The sequence below is a fragment of the Sander lucioperca genome, chromosome 9, assembly GCF_008315115.2.
Source record: "Sander lucioperca isolate FBNREF2018 chromosome 9, SLUC_FBN_1.2, whole genome shotgun sequence".
Classification (NCBI taxonomy): domain Eukaryota; kingdom Metazoa; phylum Chordata; class Actinopteri; order Perciformes; family Percidae; genus Sander; species Sander lucioperca.
In genome coordinates, this window is record NC_050181.1 from 19,776,069 (window position 1) to 19,789,022 (window position 12,954).

The following is a 12,954-nucleotide window of genomic DNA, read 5'->3' on the forward strand; positions in this document are numbered from 1 at the left end:
GTGCTCTTCTCTGGAGACTGCATCCTGGGCGAAGGCACAGCCATGTTCGAGGATCTCTACGACTACATGAAGTCTCTGAAGATCCTGCTGGACTCCGAGGCTGACATCATCTACCCTGGTAGGTCAGCACACACCGCTATGTGTGCTACATTGATGATATCACTGCTATCAAACCAAGAAATCCTCACATTTGAGAAGGTGCAACCAGCAAATATTTGGCATTTTTGCTTGAAAGATCATCTTAACGATTTGTCAATTATCTAAGTTGTTGTCCATTAGGGCTGCACAATATATCGTTTTTTTAAATCGTCATCGCGATTTCAACTGGCACAATAACCATATCGCGAAAGACACTCAGAGATTTCTTTGTTAGTTGAAAGAAAATATCAGTAGAAAACTGCACTTTATAATGTAACTGTTATTCTTTTTTAGTGCTGCCTTTTATATTAAAATCAATGTTCAATTTGTTCAATAAAAGAATGTTGGAAATGATTTCCTTTCATTAGTTTTAAATTCAACAAGCATTTTGTTGTATTTTAACAGAATACTGAAAGCAGCAGAACTGCAGAACTGAGCACACTTTAATATCTGTTTATTTATCAAAAGTAATATAGTTATCGCGATATTCAACAATGTTATCACATATTTTCCTCATATGTGCATCCCTGTTGTCCATTTATTTTCTGTTGATCACTTCTAATCATTTCAGTGCTACCAATTTAGCTTCTTTGATTTCTATCTTTTTTTTCTCCAAAATAATAACACATAACAATTAGCTGTTGTTCCTCCTGTCAATCCAACCGACAAACCAAAAGAAGAAGCTTCTGCAGTCACTTTATTTTAGATGAAGATTAAATTAGTGCTGTGCGATATGAAAAAAAAATCAAATATCACAATATTCTTGACCAAATACCTCGATGTCGATATTGCGACGATATTGTCGGGGTGCTTCCACAAAATTTTTTTTTTACAGTGATATTTTTGATAAAAATCATGAGTAATGATCATAAGTTAACAAGCTGGACGAGCTCAGAGCCAGAATGAAATAGCAGAGGGACATGCTGGTTAACCAGCAGGCTGAACATTTTAACCTTCAGACATCGTCACATGTCCCACCAGAGGATCACTGTTCTCTGTGCAGGTCACGGCCCTGTGGTTCAGGATGCTGGCTCTAGGATCAGACACTACATCAGCCACCGGGACCAAAGAGAGCAGCAGATCCTGGCTGCCATTCAGGATGGAGCAGGGAAGCCTTTCTCCTCAATGGAGCTCGTCAAGATGGTCTACAAGGTCAGGACTAAACCGTCTGGTACTTTGATAAGTTCTCCAGTCTGTAGTCAAGGGCTGACTGATGTGAGTTGTGAAGCTGACACCAGCAGTATAGTACACCTTAGCCATATTTGGACTGTTGTAAAACATAGTCTCTGCAGCTAGGATAAGCTTGTTCAGTGGTATCCACACTAGATTTTTTTTTAATTTTATTTCTAGTATCAAATCATAACAAGAGTTATCTCGAGACACTTTACAGATAGAGTAGGTCTAGACCAAACTCTGTAGTTTACGAAGCCCCAACTATTACAGTGGTTGCCTCAAGAGCAAGCATTAGCAGTAGCTATTGCGACAGTGGCGAGGAAAAACTCCCTTTGTTGTTAGGAAGAAACCTGGGACAGACCCAGACTCTTGGTAGGCGGTGTCTGACGGCACCGGTTGGGGGTGTGATGAACAGTGGCAATAATAGTCATAATAAAGATAGTGGAACAGTGGCCACAGTGGTAGTCGTAGTAGTTCATGTCATAGTAGGGCACAGCAGGGCGTTACGGGGTGTAGTGTGGCACAGCAGCCTGGGTGGACGTGGTTGGACACAACAGGACGCAGTCGGACACTGCAGGGAATCGCAGAGCGTAGCAGGGTGTAGTAAGTCCATAGCGTCAGCTGCACCCAGGACCCCGGTGTAGGTGCCACCCTATTCCAAGGCGATATTCTGGGTGAAGAAGAAGCATAGGGACTCCGGGGAGAAAACTCCCCAGAGCTAGGTTAGTAACAGGCATTTCTGGGACTAAGATGCACACAAAAGGGGACAAGTGAAAAGAGAGAAGAGGGAGCAGCTCATTGTGTCCTTGGAAGGAAGGAAGTTCCCCAGCAGCAGTCTGAAGTTATAATAGCATAACTAAGAGAGGCAGGCTAAAGATGCAATTAGCAAGTTCCTCAATATACCAAGTAAACATATATCATAATGAAACCAAAACAAGGATAAGTCTATGGAAGTGACCTGAAAATAAGCCGGCAAGTAATCACACAAGTTACCCGTCTGTGCACATGGAGGTGATCAGGGTTCCACATTAACTTTTTCATCCATCAGCCAAATGGCTAGTGAATGTTCAAATTTCACCAGCCAGATTTCCATTGTTTTTTTGGGCTGGTAAGTGAGGCAAATCTACCAGCCACTTCCATATTCTACCAGCATTTGGCTAGTTGAAGGTGCTAATTTTGGACCCTGGAGGTGATCATAGTCAAATGCTGTGCTTGCTTCCCACTGCTTCTCTCCCAGGACACTCCTGAATACCTGCATCAAGCGGCTAATGTGAACCTAGTCCATCACTTAAAGAAACTGGAGAAAGACGGCAAGATCACCCTGGGTACGTCATCTCATACTACCGCTGCAAAAAATTCTGGGAGAATTTTAGAGCAGTGGTTCCCAACCTGGGGTCCGGGGACCCCTAAGGGGGGCGGCAAAGATCACAGGGGGGGCGCGAGTCTTTATCTGGTTTGAGGTTGAGGTAAAAAAAAAACATATTTGCACATGTTAAACAAATTATGATAATATACTAGAATATATAATGTATACAAAAGTCTGTATAAAAACTATATATTTTTGTTCTCGCTTAAACTTGTAGGCAGGCTACTTAGTAGGCCAGACCTCCGGGACCTCTTAACCTGGGACCTTGCTGTCATCAGGTCAGCTGCTAGCTGCTATCATCCCGCCACGGCATCACTATTTTATGAACGAAACATGTCGGAGAAACGTAAAAGTGCTGATAACTCCTCTGTATCAAAAAAGAAAGTAAGGGAAAGTTACCTCAACTTCGGTTTCGGAGGGGGGGCTCAGCTTTTCTTAGACATAAGTGGGGGGGCGCCAAGGAAAAAAGGTTGGGAACCACTGTTTTAGAGCATCAGTAATTCAACTCAACCAAATTGCTTGTGTTGTTGGATTTACACAATTAGGCTTTGCACTCACTCACTATTTTTGCCCCTCAGTGAATGAATCTTCACAGAACGTCAAATGGAAGAGTAACCTGTGATGTCCACAGACACCGTGAAGAAATCAACTCTCATTGACCATTTGGCAAGGATGATGAAATCCGTCTAGTCGACAGATAATATAATAATCTTTCAATCGAAAATGATCACGTTTTAGCATAATGTTTAGGGTCGAATGCCTTAGATCTGCTGATTGACAAGATATGTTATTGATGGTCACACATGTTGCCTTGGATGTTTCCTGACTCAGAGCAAATGGAACAAGACCAACAATCACACTCTTGAGGACTGAGCTGCAGCCTGTGTCAAAGTCTTACAAGCCCAATATTTGTCTGAAGGTCAGCAGAATTTTGCCTGTGGCAGAATGGAAAAGTAGCCCCGTCCTAGAATGTGATTAGTGTGCGACTGTGCTCCCATCTGCCTGAATTACATTGTCTTATTTTCCTTCTTCCTTCTACGAGGCTTTTTCCTCCCAGTTTAGTAACTTAGCCAACACTTTTCTTGACTTGAAACTAATTTAGCTGATGGGCGCCCAGATAGCTCAGTTGGTAGAACGGGCGCCCATATATAGAGGTTTACTCCTCGACGCAGCGGGCCAGGTTCGACTCCGACCTGTGGCCCTTTGCTGTGTGTCATCCCCCCCCCCTCCCCTTTCATGTCTTCAGCTCTCCTGTCAAAAATAAAGGCAAAAAATGCTTGAAAAAAAAAAACGAAAGAGACTAATTTAGCTGCATTTGCTTTCATTAGCAGCCTAACTAAGGCTGTGGCCCTGGCCATAACCCTAACCATGTAGAACACAGTCCTAGTGGCCGGTTAGCTCAGTTGGTAGCGCAGGCACACATATGTGGTGGTTTATTCCTCGATGCAGAAGTCGAGGTTCGAGTCTGACCTGTGATGGTTTTCTGCATGTCCCCCCCCGCCCTCCCCTTTTACGTCTGAGCTGTCCTATCATTAAAGGTGGAAATGCCCATAAAAATAATGTTAAAAAATTAATTTAAAAAAGAACATAATCCTAAATAGCTATTTGATTAGTGAAATGACCATTTTATCAGTGGAGTTTGGTACACAACCCTGTCTTTTTTCCTCCTCTTCCTCTCATCCTTCCTCTGATTGCATTTAATATCTGTAGCCTTTGTAGGACTTTGGCAACTGATGGATGTCCTTTACCTAAAGAATAACTGTTTACCGGGGCATAAGACATATGAATTAAGAGGTGGTAGTTATTAACATTAAGTCTGCCAAACTTAATTAACAGACCCCAGAAGGTACAGTGGGGTGGGGTAAAGAAAGGCCACTAGGATAAAGAAACCCAGCTGAGAGTAGAGTCCAAAAATAAAATCCAACTGTTGACTGACAGATGTCTTTACATGATGATATATATTTCTGTCCAGACCACCATTTGGATTTATTTTTTTCTTCTGCTGTACCCCTTCTTAAAACTTTCATGTAATCTCTCTTTGTCTGTTTTCAGTCTTTATAATTAAGACCTTGTTCTAGAAATGCTGCAAACGTTTTCATTTAGTCACTAGGGGGCAGTCTCTGCTAATATATGTAGTGGGGCACAACATGAAGAGTAAATTAGGATAATTTACACACATAATGCAACATACATTACAACAGACATTACAACTATTTTTGATTTGTTAAAAAATAAATGTAAAGAATGTGTGATGGAAAAGATTGTTGAAAAATATTGAATGGCCTACAACATTTTACTGTTATTTGCTGTTGTATTTCTTTCTGGTCATGAATGAGAATAATTGTGTATTTGTGATAATGATTAGATCATCCTGAGGGGGATAACTCATGGTAATAGTTATATATCAACTATGAAACTCATGAAATAAAAAACAGCATTGAACAGCTGCATGTTCTCCACCAAATCATCTCGATGACCCAGAATTATGAGTAATAATCAGACCTACTGCATGAACATTTGACCAGTGTCGTTTTCATATTGACTAACAGCTCTGATGCCATAAATACAGGAAGAGCCTTTTCTGTAGGCTTTTCAACATCACCACTTAACAGTAAAGAACTACAGTGCATGTATCATGCAGCGCAGACATTATGTAAATCATGTTTTTTTTTATTTTCAGGGTGCCTTAAAAACACATGGCCACAATTAGTGAAAAAGCACTGCAATAAAAATAATAGAGTAATTAACTATTGAGAACAACATCCATTCTATATATGTGGCCTAACGTTTCAGTTTCAAAATCATCAATTGATTTTCTTTTAAAGTATTTCACAAATGAAAAACAAACACAGTATTTTAGGTTAGGTAAAAGAGCTGTGTGTGTGTGTGTGTGTGTGTGTGTGTGTGTGTGTGTGTGTGTGTGTGTGTGTGTGTGTGTGTGTGTGTGTGTGTGTGTGTGTGTGTGTGTGTGCGTGTGTGTGTGTGGTGGAGAGAGAATGGTAGAGAGACACCCAGCTCTGTGCTGTGGTAATGAGATGAGTGGAGGTGGTGGTGATGGAGAGGAAGGGAGGGGGTCTACTGGTAAAGATAAACAGCCGAGGAGCCTCTGAGCCTCTGAGCCAGAGGAACATGGCGGCCTCGGCCCTGGACGCCGCTGCCGCTGCCGCTGCCGCTCCTGGCTGGCGCTGACCGATACCTCACCGACAACAGCGAGAGACACCCGGACTGCACGTACCTATGGCTTCTCAACTCTCAGGTAAGTTTCCTGTCATTCTCTTGACACCCTCCCCCCACTATTCCTGCTATCCCACCCCCCCAAAAATAGAGATAATATTCCTGAAGAGGCTTGTGTAAAGTGTCTGGATCAGTTTCTACCAAGGTTATCATACTTTATGGTTCACATTTCCTCTCAATAACGCCGCGACATTACCGTTATGACATTTGTATGGTGTTATGAAAATATATTATAGGGTTAACTAACGTCAGTTGTACCCGGGAAATGTTAGAATCGAGCGGTATTTACCGTGCAGTGTCTAAGCCTCTTTAAAGAACTGTTATTAGCGAGTGTAAACATGGAGACTTGTCGGTTGGGTTTAGTGACTGACAGCTATCAGTAGGCTACCGAACCTGGTTTTTAGGCGAAATTATCGCTAAATAGACGGATAAAACTGTGCCTCTTCCAAATCCGCTGTCAGGTCTCAAGTCTTTTGGTGAATAAAGTAAACGCTGATATGCTGGTGTTTGTCTAACGTGTTCAAACATTGTGTGGTATCTGCACAAATCCCCCAAACGGGACTTTGCTGTTTAACTTTAACAGTTAGCTGTTAAAAGCCCTTCCTTATCAACAGCGACAACTGCGAGCTAAGCCGTGGACGTTCAGCTACAAGCTGCTGTTGTCACAGTAGAATTTCACGACCCCAACATTTAAGCATTGGTTGATTTTCGAGGTGTTTTTGTGACTATGATAAATATAGTAGTTTGATTGTGAAATGTTTGACTTATTCCCGGTGGTTCATATTGCTCGGACTTCCTCAACCAACTCAAGCGTCAAGTGGAATAAAAAGTATAGTCCCGTTTTTTGTTTCAAAATAAAACACCAATTGATTTTTTATTCCAATTTATGTTAATTACTTACATTTACTCATACATTATATTAAATTGCGGATTGATTGATAGTTTGTCATGTAGCATGTTATTGTGTTAAAGCTGTCATAATCATTTTCAAATCAAATGTAGTAAGCTATCACAGGACTGTTTATTGAGGTAACCCCATTTACAGAGTTACAGCCAGATGCGTACCTAGTAGGCTAGTTGTAGGCAAGACACCTGTATTTGTAATCCCAGTATGTATTACTATATCTGACGCGAGTGTTTTTGGTATTGTAGCTGTTTTTATTTTTTAATACTTTAATAGTTCCGGTTCTGATTCTGTTCATTTGTGTCAACTCGACACAGTTTATCGTTGTTGGCAGATATGAAGAGGCCTGTTTTATACGCTTATCCCTATAATATTATTTATTAAGTAAAATTGTAAACATCCAGTGAAAAATGTAAAATGTATCCTGAAAAAATGTAACTTTTTGAAATGAAGCGTGATTTCCTATCCCAATGGGGGAAAATTGCTTGAACACAGTATGCTGAGAAAAATATACATTGCAGAGATGTGGCTGGACAACAATTGACATAAAATGCATTTCTATCAATTATGTCATTCAAGTCTTTCTTAAAGGAGCCCAGAGTCTTTGGTTCGCTATGGTTGACAAAGCTGTTGATAATCTGTAGAAAGCCTGCATGGGGTGTCAGCTGCAGGGCTGTGATTTAATGTGCTGCACAAGTTTATACTGAATAGAAATACAGCACAGGTTAAACCTTATTGTGTAACAGTCAGGTACAGTAGCTATTATCCATTGTTCAGGAATTTGTCCATATTTGCTGCTGTGCAGGTTTGTCTGTGTTTGCTGTTGTGCTGGTATGTTATTGTAGAGAACCTGTAAGTTTGCCTACCTGATAGGTACCATCTGACTCCTCTGGATATGTTATCTTTGAGGGCTGGAACCATGATTTTTTTTTTTTGCCTCTTTTAAGCTTATTTGCTTTTTCCTGCACCCCAAAGTGAACTTTGAAAAGGATTGCAACATGTACACCAGGTTACCAGGTTCTGTGCTTATCCCCCGTCTCTGAGAGATAGTTTCTACAGTCTGTTTTGCCTTTTTCTGCTTAAAAGATCAAGGGTGTTTTCATGCTGTTTGTGCATCTGCACAGTTCAGTATCTTGATACACACATTGTGCATGCTTGTTCTTTATGTTTGAGGATCTCAGATTTGTTTCTATTGTGGTTTTGTTAGCTTGATGGTGTTTTAAGCCCGCAACGTCTCCTTCCAGGCAGCGCTGTGACCGTTGACTTCAAGGCACCTAACCCTAACCTTAACCATAACTCTAACCATAACCATTGCCTAATCCTAGTATGTTGGGGGCTTAAAACACCGATAAACGTTTTGTTCCTGCTTTATTACAATTTTGTCAACTCTGCTGTAATGCACCAGGATAATGTTAGGACCTTATCTTTAGAGTAGCCGTGTGTTGTTATGAGACCAGTTTAATGTCTTTTGCGTAGTAAGCTGATGGGAAAGGCTTGATAATCCTGATGTGTATGTGTGACAGAGATTCATGGGGGGGTGATGATGGAGATTCATTGACAAGTTTGAGGAAAGATTCGGAGGGCCTCAAGCGGGACCAACGCACGCCACAGACACACTGAGGAAACCCAACGGGAGAAAGACTGTTTGAACGTGAAAGACTTTGCTTTCTTGTTTTCCCACCAACAGTCTTTTGTAAATACACCTTTACACCAACAACCTGAACGAACACAACGAGAAAACGCTGGTGCTGGCCATGCCCAGAGAGAGACAACGCACAACCCCTTTTAGAATTAGGGAAGACCTACACTCACTCAGGCACGTTAGTCTCATCCTCACGTTAAACGTGACACATGGGACAAGGAGGCCAGGGGATTAGTGTTACGGGCTAAGTTAACCTTTTACCACTGGTGTTTTATCGGGTAACGAGCCTGGTTAGCTTAAACATAACCCATAACAATAATGATTTGTCTGGTTAAATATCAGTATGCTTCAATACCATTTCAATGCCAAAACTACCTGCAGCAAGAGTGCAGGAATGTATAAGACCATGATCTTAGGTTGGTAGCTTGCCCAGTGAGGGCTCCTTAGTGGCTTGAGTTCATTAAACCACGTGATGGCTCAGATAATTCCCTGACCAATGACAACAGCAGCAGGAGGAGGGGGAGGGGGAGGGGGGGGAGGCTTGACTGTGCAGTCTCCATAGCATGTTTTCTACCAGGTCTTATCCTCAGCAAGCAAATGCTAAAGAAACAGAAATGCTCATTTTTAAAACCATCATCATTAAATCCTTCAATCCGTCAAATAGATTTCATTTTTGGTTCCTGATTCCCACTCTACTAGTTTATCTGCCATCTCCCATTTACTGTTATTTAACAAGGTGTGTATGTGTAAGTCTGTGCTAAACTCAACTGTGTTTGTTTATGTCTGGCTCTTCTCACCAACTTATCACACACACACACACACACACACACACACACACACACACACACACACACACCCATGTCATGATTCCTCTGGAAGCCTCCTGTAGTGCCTGAACACCATAATTACTGTAATATTCTTCAGAAACAGTAAATTGCTTTAAGTCTAAACCGCAATATTTTTGTGACTCAAATGTAATCATTAACTCAAAATCTTGATTACATGAGAGGCTCAACTTGGGGCTGACAAACACCACAACAGCTATTCTATACACAGCACTTTTATTTTTGTAATTTGAATATTTTAATGATTATATTATATTATACTCACACTTCAAAAACAGCAGCAGCACTGATATAACTGCTAACATACTAGGCAGGGTGATGCAGCTGACATATACAGTAGCTACACTTACAAAGGTGTATGCACTCACTTAAGATATATCACCACTTTGATCAAATGTGCAGGGAATATGTCTTGGTCATAGCACAGTGTGTAGACTAGCAGTGCAGTATTATATATCATAGCATCAAGACAGCACCGTTTCTATTGGCCAATATGAATTTACAGGTCAACAACGATGGACACTGTATGCCACCATGTAAATGTGATATATTACAACTTATTTCAGAAACTTCCCTTGACTTTAGATTCCCGCTTTGAATTCTGACTCTCAGAGCTGTTAAAGAAAGTTTGAGTTTCTGAAATTGACAAAATCTCTGAAAGGCAGCATAATATTAAACTTCTGTTACATATCAGACCTAAAGTGCTTTAATAAGTTAAAACAAACAGCTTTGCAGCAGTCCACAGGGCCTTCCTATGTGCAAACTGTAATGAAAGCTGTGCAGGGTTGAAGCAGCCGACCTGTGAGCCAAGTCTAGCAGGTTGCATAACAAGTGCTAATTTGGTTAGCTAGAGCTGACGGCGGCTGTGATTCTCCTGCACTGTGACAGCAGAGCTGAGTTAGAGAAAGTCCACAGGCCTCCAGCTGGATAATACAAGCTAATAGCATAACAAGCTTTTGCAGAACAAACGTAGGCCGTGGCCAGAGCTAATTGGGATGGTCATAACCGCTTTTTGGCGTCAAGACGCTGTTGCTAAGATAACAGCGAGGAGACTGAGCAGTCAGTAGTATTCTTGTGGTTATTGCAGCCAAAATTCATAATAATGCTTAATTTTAATAATCCAATATTCAGTCTGATCCAATTTCACATTGTAGGCAGAATCACTATAGCTGTTTCTTCATAAATTATTCAATTTGTTGGATTAGGAAGTACTCTTGAAGCTTGTAAACTTCAATCTGCAGACAACTTTTTCCACATTCAAATTGATGCAGCATCACACATACAGTATGTGGCAGAAGGGTGCAGCATGCTGTGAGACGTTTAAGGATAAAGGACGGTGGTAAAAAAAACCAGCCATTAGCCGAAGCCAGACTAATCTCTGAATGACTCTTATTTTCAGGAGTCAGAGTATGACAAAGCCCACTCCTTCCAAATCTGAGCAGCACGTAGTGCGAACCTGTGTCATGCAAGATGATTAGTTGATCCAACATACTGTGGGAAAGTTTGGGAGTACTGCCACATGTGATCTTCCAGCAGAGCATAGGAAAAATTCCACTTCAAGGCACTTAATATTGTTTTCCATCTCACCATTGTCCTGTCCATTCACGTTGATAAATCAACGAAATCTTTCTTTCGTGGATGTTGGGATTTGTTTACACTGTCACTGGAGTGAAATTGATTTCCGTTTACTGATTTCTTAAACGTTGCGAAACGTACCACTGCTTTCTTGTACCTCCAACCAAGTATAAAAAAACAGTCATGTAAACGTGTCCACAAGACACCTGTGTACGCTCGCTAACGTGTAGCCTGGAGACAACCAAGGCAGAGATCATTTATTGACATGATAGTCTATATCCACGACGTTCTACTTCGGGATTGTTCAGGTGCCGCCAGGTGTCCGTCACCTTCCTCTGTCTCTGTGTTGGCGTTCTAACCTCCGGTGGATTTGTGAGGACTATGGTTAACTGCTCCTCAGATCTCTGCAGGGTAAATCCAGACAGCTAGCTAGACTATCTGTCCAATCTGAGTTTTCTGTTGCACCACTAAAACTACTTTTGAACGTACACATGTTCCTCCCCGAGGCTATGTGTCCGGAGCTTAGCGCCACCCAAGACGATTGTGATTGGTTTAAAGAAATGCCAATAAACCAGAACACGTTCCCATCCCAGAATGCTGTGTGGACTAGCCAGACCCTCCTTCGCAGCGCTGTGGAGGAAGGTCTGGCAATGCGAGATTATTGACATGGTGACAGCTAAGAATGGCATATGGGACATCCATTCATATTCTCTAATGTAATGCATGTACAGTAAATGCATTTATGAGCATTGTGATGGGAAATGAATTAAACCCCTGTCACCATAAACTAGAATCACTGCTGGGTTGTTTTGCAGATGGAGCATCCTTTGGAAAAGTGCAGTGTGGTTTGTGCATGGTGATGGACTTTTTGATTCTGGCCGGGATTATGAGACTGTGATCAACCTCTGTTATGTGGTGGTACAGTAAAGCAGCTGTGAGCTAAGTGTAGCCGTGGTTCTCTGTGTTACCATAGAGCTGCTTAGTAACGCAAATTAATCACAGCCAGGAAGTAGGCCATCTCTCTGTGTCTCTCATTGACTTTCTGTTGTGTAGTTCTCTTACCCGTGTGTGTGTGTGTGTGTGTGTGTGTGTGTGTGTGTGTGTGTGTGTGTGTGTGTGTCACAATGCCTCATATGCAAATAATTACCAGTGAACTCTCCATCACTAACAACCAAATTAGCTCTCCAACATGAACCATTATTATGGCTGTGTATGTGTAAATATGTGTGTGTGGGTTTTTCCTCCCTCAGGTTAAAATAAAGGCGGGTGGAAGTCCACTACGCCTAAGGACTTATTATTTATTCTTCAAAACAAAATGTATTTGTTTTAGGGCTGGGCTATATGGCAAAAAATGTGATCACGATATATTTTCCCATTTCGGAAGTACATACTGACTTAAGCCAGAAGATACCAGAGGTTTAATTACACTATAGATATAAAATAAATAAACAACATGCCTTTACAGTATTGAGCCCACTGTTTTTGTTGAGGACACATTCCCATTCTGTGATGTCCCTCTGGTCAACAGAGCATCAAATCAAACTAAGAGAGTGGTCACTTTTCTTTTGATTTTGTAGACAACCGTAAACTACTTACATATTAAATGTAAAAAACTCATCTTAAAAGTTAAGCACAACTCCAGACAAAGTAAAGCAGTACATGTGGTAACAAGTATCTTTCACTATAATACAATAAGAAATAGCGCTCTTTATATTTCTGCTCCTTTTTAAATGTCTGTGTGTGTGTGTGTGTGTGTGTGTGTGTGTGTGTGTGTGTGTGTTTGACAGAGTTATTTGCATCCCTCCCCCCTTTTTCAGTTTTAACTGTCGATCTCCAGAAGCCCATTCTGAGCTGTCTACAGTGAAAGGTTCTTTGGAGAGCTGTGTCTTCTTTCATCAGGAAACACAACTTTTTGGACAAAATAATCTTATCTAAAGCTTTTTCCAGAGCTTTTAACCACATCTCACTATCTGAAGAATATTCAAGTCCTGGGAAAATAGAAGATCCAAAGAAAGAACCTCTCTTTCCTGGAATTATTGTTGAAAAAACTAAATCACTGTTACAACTTACTGCTTTG

At 41.2% G+C, this 12,954-nt stretch overlaps 2 protein-coding genes and 1 long non-coding RNA gene across 5 annotated transcripts in view; 2 read left to right on the plus strand and 1 right to left on the minus strand.

Moving 5' to 3' along the window:
• lactb2 (lactamase, beta 2) overlaps positions 1 to 3,868 on the plus strand; it is a 5,688-nt gene extending 1,820 nt beyond the window's left edge. Inside the window, exons 4-8 of one of the 2 annotated variants that reach the window (XR_004106350.2) lie at positions 1 to 118; positions 1,142 to 1,290; positions 2,549 to 2,636; positions 3,256 to 3,588; positions 3,622 to 3,868. The exon at positions 1 to 118 is cut by the window's left edge and continues 61 nt beyond it. Coding sequence is in view for 1 of the 2 variants with exons in the window: in XM_031307617.2 (XP_031163477.1) it covers positions 1 to 118; positions 1,142 to 1,290; positions 2,549 to 2,636; positions 3,256 to 3,299 (399 nt within the window). In the remaining variant the exon portion in view is untranslated. Of the gene's footprint in view, positions 119 to 1,141; positions 1,291 to 2,548; positions 2,637 to 3,255 lie in introns of both variants that reach the window. The other variant, XM_031307617.2, reaches the window with a different exon arrangement.
• Positions 3,703 to 4,105, minus strand: LOC118495922. Its single transcript, XR_004898380.1, has 2 exons — positions 3,970 to 4,105; positions 3,703 to 3,758 (listed from the first exon to the last, which is right to left on the minus strand). It is a non-coding gene; the product is annotated as an uncharacterized LOC118495922 (long non-coding RNA).
• Positions 4,106 to 5,691: 1,586 nt separating this feature from the next.
• LOC116055588 (nuclear receptor coactivator 2-like) overlaps positions 5,692 to 12,954 on the plus strand; it is a 59,599-nt gene continuing 52,336 nt past the window's right edge. Inside the window, exon 1 of one of the 2 annotated variants that reach the window (XM_031307603.2) lies at positions 5,692 to 5,933. The gene's annotated coding sequence lies outside the window, so the exon portion shown is untranslated. The remainder of the gene's footprint in view (positions 5,934 to 12,954) is intronic. The other variant, XM_031307606.2, reaches the window with a different exon arrangement.